The following is a 14,840-nucleotide window of genomic DNA, read 5'->3' as shown; positions in this document are numbered from 1 at the left end:
TGTGTGATGAAGCTTTGAATCTGTAAAGCAGCATTTTTTCAAATATTTTTATATGATTGGGATTACAGAAATGGGGTGATAATGTCCCATGTCATCTTTTGAACCTTTTTTAAACAATGGTCTTACGTCTGAATATTTTAAAAGATTAGAGAAGTAATCTTGCTCAAGCGATTTATTTATTATAAGAGAGGGGGGGAGAGGGGGGGGGGGGGGAGAGAGAGAGAGAGAGAGAGAGAGAGAGAGAGAGAGAGAGAGAGAGAGAGAGAGAGACTGCTCTTGAGCAAATTACTTTTTTGAATATTTTGAAAAAACATGTCTGTAAGGAAATCTGATAATTGTTTAGGCCTAAAATTACCTGTAACAGTGATGCATTACATAAATCTCTAAGGACATTACTCATTAAGTTGTAATAACTTTTCAGAATGGTGTTTGAAATTCCATCAGCACTATTTGAGCTTTCGCTTTTTAGAATTCTATTAATTTCAGTGAAGGATGCTGGTGTTACTTCTAGTTACTTTAAGTTGGGTGGCACAATGATGTTATGCTGAGTTATTCCTGTAGCAACGAAAACCACATCACAATATTTCTGCATCTCTACTTAGACACCTAAGATAAACTGGATCTTTATGTGTGCCTAATACATGGTTTTTCATTGTTGTAAAAGTATTTTGACAAAACAAAGGTAATTGAGATAACAAACCAAATAAATCATAATTACATTATCACACTACGAAGAGCCCCCACAGACCATGTGTTCCTATACCAAAATACTCAAAAAAATCCCTGAACAAATTCCAAGATTTTTACATGTTCACTCCGTATGTGAATGCTTGTTTAAATTAATATTCCTAGATCAAAAGAACAGCAGAGGTACACTGTCCCTTTTTCTAAAATTTTAGTGCAGAGACTACATCATATTGTGTGTCATGTTATTCAAAATACAATTAAATGTGTCAGAGATAACACCATCACAATGAAACAAATAATACAGTTAATGTTCTATTGTCAATAAGAAATTATTTATATCGCCATGGGCCACAGTGCATACAGTGTGACATAGCAGTTAGTGTCACTGGCTTGTATGCGGTGGGATGCTAGTTCAAACCTGACCATCAGCAATTATTTGTTATTTAGTGCTCATCACTTCTGGTAGGTTCCTGAGATATCTTGCTTCTGTAATGCTTGTACATTTTGCAATATTCACTGCATGTGTAAATACCAGCATTCTGGAATATTTGACGATTGTATAAATAGATGCACTCTCCATCCAGGAAGTCAGTTCTGTTCACATTGGTCTCTCTACTGCATGTATTTTCAGTTTTAAGTGTTGTACTTCACTTGTAATCCTGCCTTCAGGTTTGGACTTTATTGTGGTTTCAATGTGACATTTTTTGGTGGAGACATCAGGTACTTCAAAATTGCTACATCACCATGGCTCCAAATAGAAAATGTAAAAGCCATTGTCCACATGGACAGGAACCACAATATAAGCAGTAAATCATTCCTAAGATCTGCATATTCAGGAGATAGATGGATTCCAAAACAGAAGCACATCAAGCATCCATTAGTGCTTTCCACAGACACTGGCCAGGGTCTGACAAAATAACTGGATTGCCAAATACTTGCAACAAGTGGGATGACATTACCTGCTTGACAAATGTGTACGTTTACTTGGATGAGGCAGCCCTGCAGCATTTTGGGGAGAAGAAAAGTTCAATAATTGAGGATAAATTACAGGTGGGACTGAAGAAAACATTTGAAGACAATCTGCAGTAAGTCCACTCAGCAGAGAAACAACTGAAGAATAGGGCCCAACATCATGGGCAAAAGACACAGTTGTAACTACAGGATGTTATGTACCTGTGCCACATCATGAATCCAAATTTGACAGAATCCAACAAAATTTCATACTTGATGAAAGGAGTCACATAAGACTTGTATCAAGCTCTTCTGGTGAAAGCTATCACTATGGGAGAGGAATTCACCAAGTGGTGCCAGCAGATCATGGAAATCCAATGAGAATGAGTCAGACAAATGAGGTACAACCAACTGCCGAATGTGGTACCTAGGGTAGTAGAGGAATACCACCACAAGCTTGCCTCATTCAATGCCAGATAGTAAGAGCAGAGAAACAGTCCACCACTAGTTGAGCAAGCCATGAAGAATGGATTCGATCAACTCAGACTTGCGCCACAACCATCAAATGATAATCCAGCATCCAGCCAATGCAACTAAAATCAATTCTTCTGCCAAGTGCAATATCCCCAGAGGAACATACATTTGGAGGACGGAGAAGAACACGCTAGTATGATGTTGCTGTGGACACCCTGGATACACTGCACACTACTGCAGAGAAAGAAGACAAGTATATGATGATTGCTACGCTACAAGATGTCAATCATCACAACTGTTCTATTTACACAACTCAACAGCAGACAATTACACTTAATCTGTGAGACAAAGCCCATCACTGTACCCAGCATGAGGTCACTCCCCAATGTGTTGCAGCCATTCTGCATCACAGTACAGAGGTACCAGCTGCTTGCCTAGCCTCTGGCTTCAGGAAAACTAAACAAGGTAATCAGCTATGGAGGTGAGACTGCCACAGATGAAAATTCTCAATGGATGCCAGTCAGTAGAATGTCGAGAAATCTCATTGACGCCACCACCAATGCCAACCTGTCTGGATGCCAGTTGACTCAAGGGCTTCCTTTTCTGTAATGTTGGATGCTTATTGTTGTCAGCTAAAGAAGACTATGTTCATTGACACAAAAGTGAATGTGCTGAAAGTCACAAATGGAAAATATATCCAGCTGACAGGGACATGTATTGCAAGAATAACTATCATTGACAGAACACAGCTGTTTGAATTTGTCATTTTAACAGAATACAGTCAAAATGTTGTTCTCACACAGGACTTCTTGCAGGCATCACAAGCAGTCACAGTCTGTAGATCAGAGCTCCAGACTGAAAAGGCTATACCAACAAGTACATATAACAAAGACTGCTCTGGGCTCTTGTTTGCCATTGAAGATGATGATGCCCCACCATTACTAATGAGTTACAGTCCTCAATTAAACTGCTCAGTTAAGCTATGAAGCATTTATCAACTGCAAAAAGCTACTCATGCCAGCAGTAATCTTAAGCATTGCGTGTGGTTGAGGAGAACTTTGTATCACTTATTACCATAAGCAGCCACAACGCATTCCAAAATATGTGTGTGTAAGACACCCAAACCAGTCCAGGAAGAGCAGCCAAGTCTCATTGATGAAGAATCATGCACCACTACCACTACAGGCAACGCAAGGAGGGAAGAAGCTTCAATCAAACCGTCAGTAGTATGTGGCCTGACTGAGGAACAACATCAGCAAGTGACAGCCATTCTGCGTCAGTTTCCAGACACTCTCAGATTAGAAGTGGAGAACAGAGAGACTAAGCAGCCCATGGTAAAACACTGTATAACGTTGGGGATCATCCACCAATTAATCAGCATTCATAAAGCGTGTCACCCGCTGAACAACAGGTAATCTTGATGGAAGCAGAGAAAATGCTTGAAGGTGACAGCGTTGCATGTTCAGAATGTCCTTGGTCCACTCCTGTGATACTTGTGAAGAAGAATGATGGCACATCATATTGCTCCATCGACTACCAATGGCTATGGACCAGAAAAACTCGCAGTTTACGTTAAATGTGAAATAGATGCTAATTCTGCCTCAAAATGTGAAAATGCAAAATTACTTAACAGATGCTGTTTCATAGCAAACTGTATCCAGATAAGCTATTATCAGAGACAGTTTGAAACAGCTTTATTTTCTGCATACAATGTTGAAAATATAAGCAGGTACTGGCATTGTACATCACTTGGCGAAGCCCAATTTGGAAAGACAATGTGTGCCAGAACCTACTTGCAAAACAAAGTGTATGAACATAATCATGTATCAGTGCACTCAGTGGTCTGGTGCCAAGCCAATGTGGATAGTTGAATGGTGTGTTTAATGTATAGGTTGTATAATGCAACGTAGTACTCAACTCATGGGACCTAGCATTTTATAAGAAGGAAACACTTATGTTTGTTTGTTACCTACAGCTCAAAAGAGAGTATAATGCAGACAGTTTTAACGTGGTAAATTAGGGATTGGATGTTTTGAACTGCAGTTGCATCAAATACCGCTAGAGGTCATCAACAATACTCTGCTAACTTCAACAAGCAATTGCGTGGTAGCCATCCCCAAATGCTTTGTGTTATGCATTACTTGTTGTTTTCTTTTCTTCTTTTGAAATAACCAAAGTGACTTGTCCTGATCCACGATGCATTTCGATTACAACCCTTACAACACCAGAAGAGATCGGCGATCCCTGTGACAATGTGTCAGTTCTGCTGTAGGCTGCTGCCCAGCAAAATGGAGGCGGGGTTTGTTTCAACACATCACTCCTTCCCCTGTGGCAGTCAAAATTCTAGTCTATTCACCCTCACAGCCATCTGTGACTATAACATATAGCACCTGCCCTCTGCACTATAATGATTGGAAAACAAAATCTTAACTTTTTTGACAGTGCCGAAATTCTTTCCGATGGTCAAATCAAGTTACCGTACATTCAGTTTTGCTTCTACGTTAAGTGCTATGTCAATTCTAACTGTAGTGTTGCCAAGCATGGGTTGTAGGGCGATGAATCCCCATGAAACGTCGAAATTAGTAGTAGTCTGCAGATTTTTTTAAATCTTCAAATTTGGAGGGAAAAGAGAAATAATGTCCAGAAACACCTTATGTTGGAGAAGCAGTCACTTAACCTGCAGGAAAATGCTGCTGGTTTTCAACAGAACAATCATTTTTGAAATCTTAAATGCTGCCAAACGACAAAAAGAAAGGCCATTTTGGAAGAAAAAGGTGTTGAAGTTTTAGCAAAAGCAAACATCCCACTCAAAAAGTTCCCAATCAGCACTTTTTTTAAAAGTCAGTTTCAAAGAACTAATAATTTGATTGTCTTCACTCAAGTAGCATGACAACCTTTTAAATTTGTGTGTCTAACCATTTACAAACAAAGAAAATAGATGCAAATTTTGATAAAAATAGATGCAAATTTAGCAAAAAATGGAAGCTAATTTAATAAAAAATAGATCGAATTTAGAAAAAAAATAGATCGAATTTAGAAAAAAAAACAGATCGAATTTAGAAAAAAAATAGATCGAATTTAGAAAAAAATAGATCGAATTTAGCAAAATATAGAGGCAAATTTTGCAAAAAATAGAGGCGATTCTGGTCAAAAATAGATGCTACATCTCTGACCCCTACCGATGACTGAACAAAGTCACTAAGAAAGATGTATATCCATTGCCGTGCATTGAAGACACCCTAGAGTACTTGAAAGGAGTAAAGCATTTCTCAGCTATGGACATGAAACAGGGCTACTGGCAAATGAAGACTGACTGGGAAAAGTCTGCTTCATAACTCCAGACAGTCACTATGAGTTTAAAGTTATGTCATTTGGAATGTGTACCTCCAGCCATCTTCAAACATATGATGGACACACTGCTTCGACATCTTAAATGGTTTAGCTGTCTTTGCTATCTGGATGACACAGTGTTTTTTTTTTTTTTTCCGAAAAAAATTGAAGAAAATCTAATCTTGCTGACAACCACGTTGAAATGTGTTCAAACAAACTGCAGGCCTCCACATAAGTCCAAAAAAGTACTACTTCATCACACAAGAAATGAAAATCTTTGGACAAAGTGAATGGCGATATGAGTCCATCCAAATCCAGAGGAAATAAGAGCAATCACAAATTTTTTGACTCCTGAGCACATTCATGATGTAAGAAGTTTTCTTGGAATAAAGTTTGTGATGAACTACTCCAAACAGAGTGAATGCCTTTCAGCTATTTGAACCATCAACATGTTCCAGCCTTAGTTATTAGGCAAATCATTCATTGCTGTGATGCATCACCATTCTCTATGCTGGCTGACAGTTCCTGAAAGTTCCACGGGTAACTGGCAAGATGGGCACTGAGGCTTCAGGAGTACATCACACTGGTATGCAAAAGCAGAAAAAAGACAAGATACTGAGTGCCTTTCAAGAAATCCTTTGGCAGAACACAGCAGTGTAGATGAAATCTAAGTTACTTCTGGATTAAATAACAATGCTGCTGAAAACCACAGAAGCCTTGAAGAAGAGAGAAATCAACCAAAAGTTAGTTCCAATTAACAAACAGAGCATAGTATAAGCAGAAATATGATACGCTGAGGTGGAAATGGCCGCTCGTCGTCAGCTAACCTCAATTACTTCCATGATGCTCTAACCCCTGGTCACTTGCATTTTTTGAAGATTATTGACAGAATCAGAGGCAGGTATCACTGACTGAGTGTCCATCAATCTTTAGGCACAATGTGAGCCACTGTAAAGGATGCAACAATAAAAGCACATGCCACAGTTATCTCTGGGGTCTCTGGTACCAATCCCACCTGCAACAGTGCCATTCCACTGTAACGGAACTGACATCCCAGGTAAGTTCCTAGAGTCGACAAAAGGGAACTGATGAATAATAGTCTGCACTGACTCTCTCGCCCGCTATGCAGTTACCTAAGCTGTGCTGACAGCTGAAGCTCCGGAAACTTTAAAGTTCCTTGTTGTTGAGTGTGATGATCCCTGTCCATAGAAAAGTCAAGATTAGTGTCAGAGGTAAGGTCTTGTTGTGACAGCACCCACAGGATGATAACTGTCTACTATATATAGAAGCATGGTTACAAATGCTTTAATAAGACATCAGCATATACACCCCTGACGTACATTAATGTCTGCTCACAGTCAGAATGCCAGGACAACAATGGCTACACTGTTTCTGATTCTAGTGAATGATATTCAGGTTGACCACATGAAACACATCACAAGTACTGAAGTAGCTGGCTTGCATATGGACACTGGACACCCAGGAGGAAGACCAAGAGCACTAAAAAGCCAGGCAGTGGCCAATCCAATACAACCCGGGAGACTTGGGCTGGATTTTTACGCTTGTGTGGAAAGCAGGTCTCTAAGGAAAGTTATTAAAGTACTACTCTGGGTTGTATCATACCATTCACCACTTGTAGAACACCACGTATGACTTTGAGGATTATGACCTTTCCATCAAGAAGACAAAAGCACGTATGTCAGTCATGTCCTCCATTTGAAACTCTATTGCAATCCAGAGGAACAGATCGACAATGGGAGGGTGTAGTTTCAAAGGGGCTCCATGTAGCTTCAGACGGGCTACCTTTGGTGCTTATCAGAGTAAAGAGGATGTAACAACATAGCCAGAATGCATAGATCTGTCAGCACTGCCTTCACCAAGCGAGCTGTAGTCAGTATTCCTGAAACAGTGGGTCACTATTTTTGCAGGTGAGGCAGCAATGTTGCGAGCTGTGGTGCATACAGTGCAGCGTAATGACTAGTGTTGCTGGCTGGCATGCTGCGGAATCCCAGTTCAAACCCTATCACCAGCATTTACTTGTTATTTAGTGTTAATCATTCCTGGAAGGTTCTTGAAATATCTTATGTTAATATATTCTGGGCAATTTGATGTCTGTGTAAATACCAGCATTCTGGAATTCTGCTGTTTGTATATATAGTTGCACTCTTTGCCCATGATGTCAGCTCTGTTCTGGCTGTACACTGGTGTCAGTAATACACGTACTTTCCATTGATGACCCTGTCTTCAGATTGGACTCTACTGTAGTTTTGGCCGGCCGGGATGGCCGAGCGGTTCTAGGCGCTATAGTCTGGAACTGCGCGACCGCTAAGGTCACAGGTTCAAATCCTGCCTTGGGCATGGATGTGTGTGATGTCCTTAGGTTAGTTAGGTTTAAGTAGTTCTAAGTTCTAGGGGACTGATGACCTCAGAAGTTAAGTCCCATAGTGCTCAGAGCCATTTTTTGACTGTAGTTTGAACATCACAAAATAGTCATTACGGCTCCTTTCATACCCAAAGAGCTGCTTCCACAATGAAATTTATGATTGCCATGTTCAATGAAGCCCTTTAGTACTGCACCTAACTGGCCATTTTAATAATTCTACAGAACTGAAAAAGGCTATGGTTTTAGCTCTCTGCCTTGCTCTGCACCAAATAGCAGTCACAGGATTTTATTTATTTACTTATTAAGTGCCTTCACATCATGTACAGCTCTGCTCCCTACAAGCAAAGTCAGTGGTCTTCAGTACTTCTGTCGGTAACCAAAGGAAACTAAGTGTACTCTCTGAACAGGACAGTCAGTACAAACATGCATTATATTACTACCAGAATTAATGTCCCTGGTGTAATTCAAAAGGAAGTTTGTGTTAACTCCGACAGTCAATTTTCAAAGCTGACTGAATACATTACAGGTTTACAATTTATACTCAGTGCCATAAAAAGAGAGACTGACAGCCTTAGAAATAAAAATATGGGATTAATAAAAAAGCAAAAATGCCTGAATTGTTACAAACCAAGAACACAACCAAGCAGAGAACCAAGGCAAAGCTCTAGGCACAAAACACAACTGATCACTAATGATACAAGATTTACAAATTCAAACAGATTTAATGTGTTATCCTCAAGCGCCAGTTCACACAGTAGGCTATTCTATTACAGTAAGCAAAGGACACAACAGTTCTTTATAATTTCAATGTAATTATTTTGCCTTATGCCTACTAAAATTTTTATATTTAACATTTTCTGTGCACTCTTCTGATTAATTTCCATAGCGGGCTTCCTTTCCAAAGTTACTGCCAGTTATATCACAAAATACAACAATATTTTTGTAGATAGATACAAAATTTTTGCTGTTACTGTCAGCTAAACTATTAATGGGCATTCTGATTGTGATGCAAAAGTGCTTACAAAGCCAAGGTAGTTAGGTCCTAGCCAATTGATGAACTCCTTTTTCAGTTTCAAAAGGTTATGGAAACACCCATGGAATTCCCCCAGTTTATGCTCAACTTCTTGTACAAGTTCTTTTAAGAAGACGATTTGGTGATCTTTTATGTTACTGAGAGTAAAGAAAGCCACAATAATTGTTCACATATTTAGTATCTCATTTCTCATGCAAATGTTGTTAAGGCACCATAGAAGCTCTTATCTTTGCACCTCTTTCTGTAATACCCACAAGACTCATTTTTTTGAAAGTTTTAACTTGTTCGATAATTCCTGACCTATTTCCATTCCTCACTGCACATATGCTTTGCAGTTTGAATGTATTAGGTTTGATATACACCCCAATTTTTTTCTCTTCCTATCTTCTTTCTTATGTGTTTGTTACTTTTGTAAGCAGTTCAATGATTATTCAGTGCATGTTCTATGTATTCCAGCATATGTGCTCCTCTCTCTTTTTGACCTCTGAAGTTTCTTTGTGACCTGTACCAACAGTTTTCTTGTATTCTGAGTTTCTACTGTTAAGAGAAACAGGTCAGAATTTTATCACTGAAACACACAGATTAGGGCCTATAGTTATCTCCATTTTCAATTGACATTCATTATTTACGTGCCGTTTCTTAAGGAAACTGTAAAGTAACATGGTCCATTTGGTCTTCTACCAGTTTGACTTATACCTCTTGATGAATCTGTCTTGTTCATGTCAACATGTTTAGGATCCATCAGGATAATTTCTTCTGTAGTACTTCAGCCTTCTTAATATCAATTTCATATGCTGTACCCCATACTGAACAACTATGTAAGACTAAGGATAAGAATGTGGATTTGTATAAGCATTGTTTACTTTGAGAGTTTAAATTCATATTGATGAAAACCAGAAGGAGGCTTTGTATCAGTGTGATGCATGTTGTAGTACGGATTCTTGTCTACTATGATACCTAGGTATTCAAACTTACCAATCCAGTAAATTTTATGACATTCTAGCCTTTTTCTTGTGGCTTCATCCACAAACGGACATTCGACACAATACGTTGTCCTCCCTCCCTCCACCCCCTACTCCCATCTCCTCCTGCCTCCCTCTCCCTACACTGAATCCTCCCCATGTCATACTATTCATCTCTCCCTTCTAACCTCTCACCATCAATCTCCTCCTCCCCACTCCCCTTATCCATATCCTTCTCCTCCTCCTATTCCCTCTCCATTGCCTCCTTCCCCTCTAACCCTATCCATTTCCTCCTGCCCCCCTCCCTTCCTTCCCTGTATATCATCACATCTATCCATTTTAAACTTCCCCCAGCTGTGCCCATCCGCACATACAGACCCTGAAAAACAGGCCAATAAAGCAGGCTGATACTAATGCCGCAACACACCTGCTGTGCTTGACAGCCTGCTTATCAGGAGCTTGAAAAACATTTCTTGCCCCTGTCGATAAGGCAGGCTGATAATCTTCCAGCACAACACACCTGTCATGCACGGCAGCCTACAGTGAGGGGCTGAGAAAACATGTTTGCCCACACCCTATATGGAGGGTCTGATTGAAACTCTCTCCTCACTGTAACTAATGTCAACCTATTCTTTCTGCATGCATACACAGATATCCACTCACTCTTTCAAAACTAATGCACTGAAGAGCTAACTTATCAATTACACATAGCAGGTTAGTTACAAATATCTGACTATTTTATACAATTTTAGAAGTAAATCAAAATGAGCCCTTCATTACAACTGACTGGAACAGGACCATTACCGTAGCTTTTTCAACAGTCAATGGCCATCCCCTTAGAGGTAACACATTATCTTAAATTACTAAGCTAAGTGGTAACAATATTATGAGAAGGAAAGTTGTCACTCAGCATCTCCACTATATGGTGAGTGGCAACTTTCCTTCTCATAATATTGTTACATTCCATGCTGGATTACCCATTGTCTGATTTATGCTAACTGGTAGACACTCAGTCTGACACACAGAACACAGAAAAAAAACATTGTGAATTTGGTTTAGTAAGATTACAAATAATTTTCAATATTGTACCTCTGAAATCTATAGGTAACAGCTGGTTTCAAAATGATTGATGTGAATAACAACAGTGGTGATCAACTTAGAAAGTGATTTCTGATATTCAAAGGGGGCTGGTTCAAATCCATTAAGTTAGTTATTCAAATAACCAGTCTGATTTTGTGAACAATGAAGAGTAATAAAAAACAGCATTTACAAAAGCAATATACAACAACCCTAATCTTACACTAGTTTATCTATGCTATTTTTTCCTTTCCCTTTTAAGTTGTCAGATTAATAGATTCTTACCTGTGGCGACACATTTTGTGAATGAGAAGCACCAGGTTGCTCAGATCCTGAGGGATATACTTTAAGGTCCAAGCTTGGTAGTGATCCATGTCTACTAAGAGAGAAAGTAGGAAATTCCAAGCTGCTTACAGAATGTGTGTCGTATAAAATATCCTTGGTTACTGCAGATGGCTGATTGTCAGAAGGGAATTCTTTGCTCACACAACTGCTTGGCTCTCCAGAACGAACATCAGTACCAACAAAGTCGCCAAATTCATCTTCTACTGCTTCACTGCACAAAATATCTGTTCTGGTAGGTTCATCAAACACAGACAGCGATGCTACCTTTGATGGACTGTCTTTGCTATTGATAATGTTGAAGTTATTGCCCAGCTGGAAGCAATCAGGAAATGATTTGTCATTAGTATCGCACTGTTTTCCATCGATCTTGAGATCACTGCTCACACTTAACACTTTCTCTTCTGCAGTACTGCAATTGGTATTTAAACTTAAGTTTTTAAGTGGTGAAAAAATATCTATTTCACTGAGGCCAGAGCTTGAACACTTCACTGAAACTGGAGTATCCACAAGGTGCAATTCCTCTGTACTGCATGGTGCAGTATGGAGAGAATTAAAAATGTTATCCATAGCACCACTAGCAGATTTACTTTGAACAGCAGAAGCAGCTTTAGGAACTGTGTGATCTGAACTGTGAAAAGCTGTCCAATCCACTGGAAACTCTGCAGTCTGAGAAGCATTAAATACAGATGGAGGAGTAAGTGGTACTTTGTTTACTCCACTACTATCTCTTGAAGAAATGGCAGCAAAAGGGTCATCACTTGACACTTCTGCTGTAACAAAGTCTCCAAAATCATCAGCCAAGTCCAGACTGCCAGTGTTATTTAAAAGTGGTGACTCTCTTTCTACTGTTGATAGTTCTCGGAGTGCACTGTATTTATCTTCTTCAACTGCCATCAGTTCACTCACATTATTAACTCTTTTAGCTATATCCTTAACAGAATGTTCCTCGTGTTGCATATTTTGATGAACTACTGGCTTCTCCAAATCTTGTTTTGTATGGTGGGTGTTAACAACACTGTAATTTGGTGATGTAGTATTAGTACCTGAAGCAGAGGTAACAAGCTCGTTTGATCTGTCTTTTAGTACTTCATTTGAACTTTCCAGTCTGCTAATCACAGAAGTTAATTTTTTGCCTGCTCTTATAGCACTCTCTTTCAGCACATATGTACCACTCGGAGAAGTGGTTGAAGTAGTGCCTGAAGACATATTCTCCAGAGAAGTTTCAGCCTGTTGGAAATCAGTAAATTCATCTTCTGCTGCTGGAGACACAGAATTTATGGGAAGCTGGTTGTTTTTGTGACTATGATGGTGGTGGTGATGGTGATGTTTATGTCGCATTTTGCTTTGTTTTGGAGTGCCAAGAGAATGATTGGCAAGTCTGCTACCAATACCCCGTGAATGACTTGTATTTCCAACTATGATCACATTTGGACATTTGTGAGTTATGCTTTCTGTATTAAGGCTATGGTTCTTCTGGACTGAACTGTCACTGGGAGGTGAATTATATCTCAACTTATCTGAGTTGTTTGCATCAGGATTAACAACTCTTTCAGTTACAGATGTTCCCACAGTAAAACACTGGAAATCAGTGAAGTCATCAACAGAGTCTTCATTTCCAGTTTTTGTCTCCTTTGCAATACAGCCTGGCGATGAATTATCATGCTCAGAATTTAATTTCAAATTCAGTTCTTCTCTTTTCATTTTGCTATGGGAACCAGGTAACTGCAAATCCACTGCAACCGTTGCTTGGCGCACAACACCAACATTCAGGTTAGGAACAGGTGCCTGAGGCATGAGATTCAACACACCAAGACTGCTGAACGGGCACCCATTCTGTGAAGAAAAATGACTATGAGTAAATATTCTTATTAAATTTATGAAAAAATGTATTTATATGTTGTCAAAATTTCATTGAAAACAAGAGTTGGCAACAAAGACAGAAAAAAATAAAAAATAAAACACTCAATGGAAAAAGTCAGTATAGTTTCCATTTATTAGAGTGATGGGAGATGTCTAGCCGACATACCACATACAGCAATGCAAGCTCAAAGTACAGCATCTTAAATGAATAATTGGTGAATATTTAGATTCAATATACGTAAATATGATTCCACTGCTTTTTATTAATATACACCTACTAAAAAGCCACACGTGAGATAATGTCATTTCTGTTCAGAACAGCAGTTTCCCATTCTATGAGGAAGAGCATATGAACCTAATTATGAAAAACAAAATTTCAAAATTCTTAATTTTTAAGGAGACACATACTCATCTTCTAACAGAGCTTGTGATGTGCAAATTATTCAATAAAAGACAGAAAATACTAGGGTCTAATGAGATGTATCATGGTATGATAAACAGTAGAAACCAACAAAGTCATCAGTGGTGATATCATATCTTACGGACTATATGACTCTCCCTAATGATTAAGCAACCTTTAAAAAAAATACCATTTTTATTATTAGATTGCAAAACCAGACTAAAATGAAATTCTTAGTTTATAAAATCGAACTGAGTATTAAAATCCCTGAAAATCATCATCTGAACTTTCTTCTTCTACCGCTTCATCGTAATTGTTGTCCTCTACACAGATAAGATCCCCGCAGCTCATGTTTGCCGCATCAACGCACTGCTGCTACCAGTTGAATCCAATGTTGCTAGATAGAGATATATTTCATGCAGCATTGAATATATGGCCATTTTTAAGACTCACAGAATTTTAAATCAAACACTGGACATTTTTATACTTGTTTTGAGTGTAAGATGCACCTGAATTCTGTAGGCAATTTTTTGAATAAGAAAGTGCGTCTTGTAGTCCACAAAATACGGCAACCGTTAATGATCTCCCTGCAATCCAGTTAGCAAAGTTCATTGCACATTTAAATCACAGTCTTTGATGGCCTATGTTCCAACTCACAGAGCCACTGTCTAATGCTCACAGTCCTCCTCAAATTTTCATTCACCAATATCCCTCATCTACTTTCTAAACTTCATGGAATCTCTCTTACATACCTTGCTGAACTGGCATCCCAAGTAAAAAGATGATGATATACAACGGTCAAGTCATACCCTAAGGTTAGGTTAGTGTTGTTTAACGTCCCGTCGACAACGAGGTCATTAGAGATGGAGCACAAGCTCGGGTTAGGGAAGGATGGGGAAGGAAATCGGCCGTGCCCTTTCAAAGGAACCATCCCGGCATTTGCCTGAAACGATTTAGGGAAATCATGGAAAACCTAAATCAGGATGGCTGGAGACGGGATTGAACCGTCGTCCTCCGAATCATACCCTAAGGGTTAGTAGTTATAGGTAGTAGGTAGTAAGTAGCTGGTAGTAAGTAGTAAGTAGTAAGTAGTAGTAGTAGTAGTAGTAGCTTTATTCATCCACAGATCTCTTTTTACACGGTAACAGGACATGTCAAAGTATTTACAAGTTTAGACCAATTTAAAATAAGCTAATTTGATACACATTCATCTACAGACTTCCAGTAAGAAACAATCATCAAATTTTCTACTAATATACAATACTTTTTTTTTTTTTACAAATAAGTTATTAAATAAGGTAATGCCACACTTTTCACTCATATCTCATTATCACACAC

The 14,840-nt window shown here is 38.9% G+C and overlaps 1 protein-coding gene across 1 annotated transcript in view; it reads right to left on the bottom strand.

The window, feature by feature from the left end:
• LOC126412080 (synergin gamma-like) overlaps positions 1-14,840 on the bottom strand; it is a 161,490-nt gene that overhangs the window by 27,213 nt on the left and 119,437 nt on the right. The window contains exon 5 of the mRNA XM_050081486.1: positions 11,183-13,075. Within this exon, the coding sequence (XP_049937443.1) occupies positions 11,183-13,075 (1,893 nt within the window). The remainder of the gene's footprint in view (positions 1-11,182; positions 13,076-14,840) is intronic.

This window comes from Schistocerca serialis, chromosome 1 (assembly GCF_023864345.2).
Source record: "Schistocerca serialis cubense isolate TAMUIC-IGC-003099 chromosome 1, iqSchSeri2.2, whole genome shotgun sequence".
Classification (NCBI taxonomy): Eukaryota; Metazoa; Arthropoda; class Insecta; order Orthoptera; family Acrididae; genus Schistocerca; species Schistocerca serialis.
This window is presented reverse-complemented; position numbering and strand designations above follow the sequence as displayed.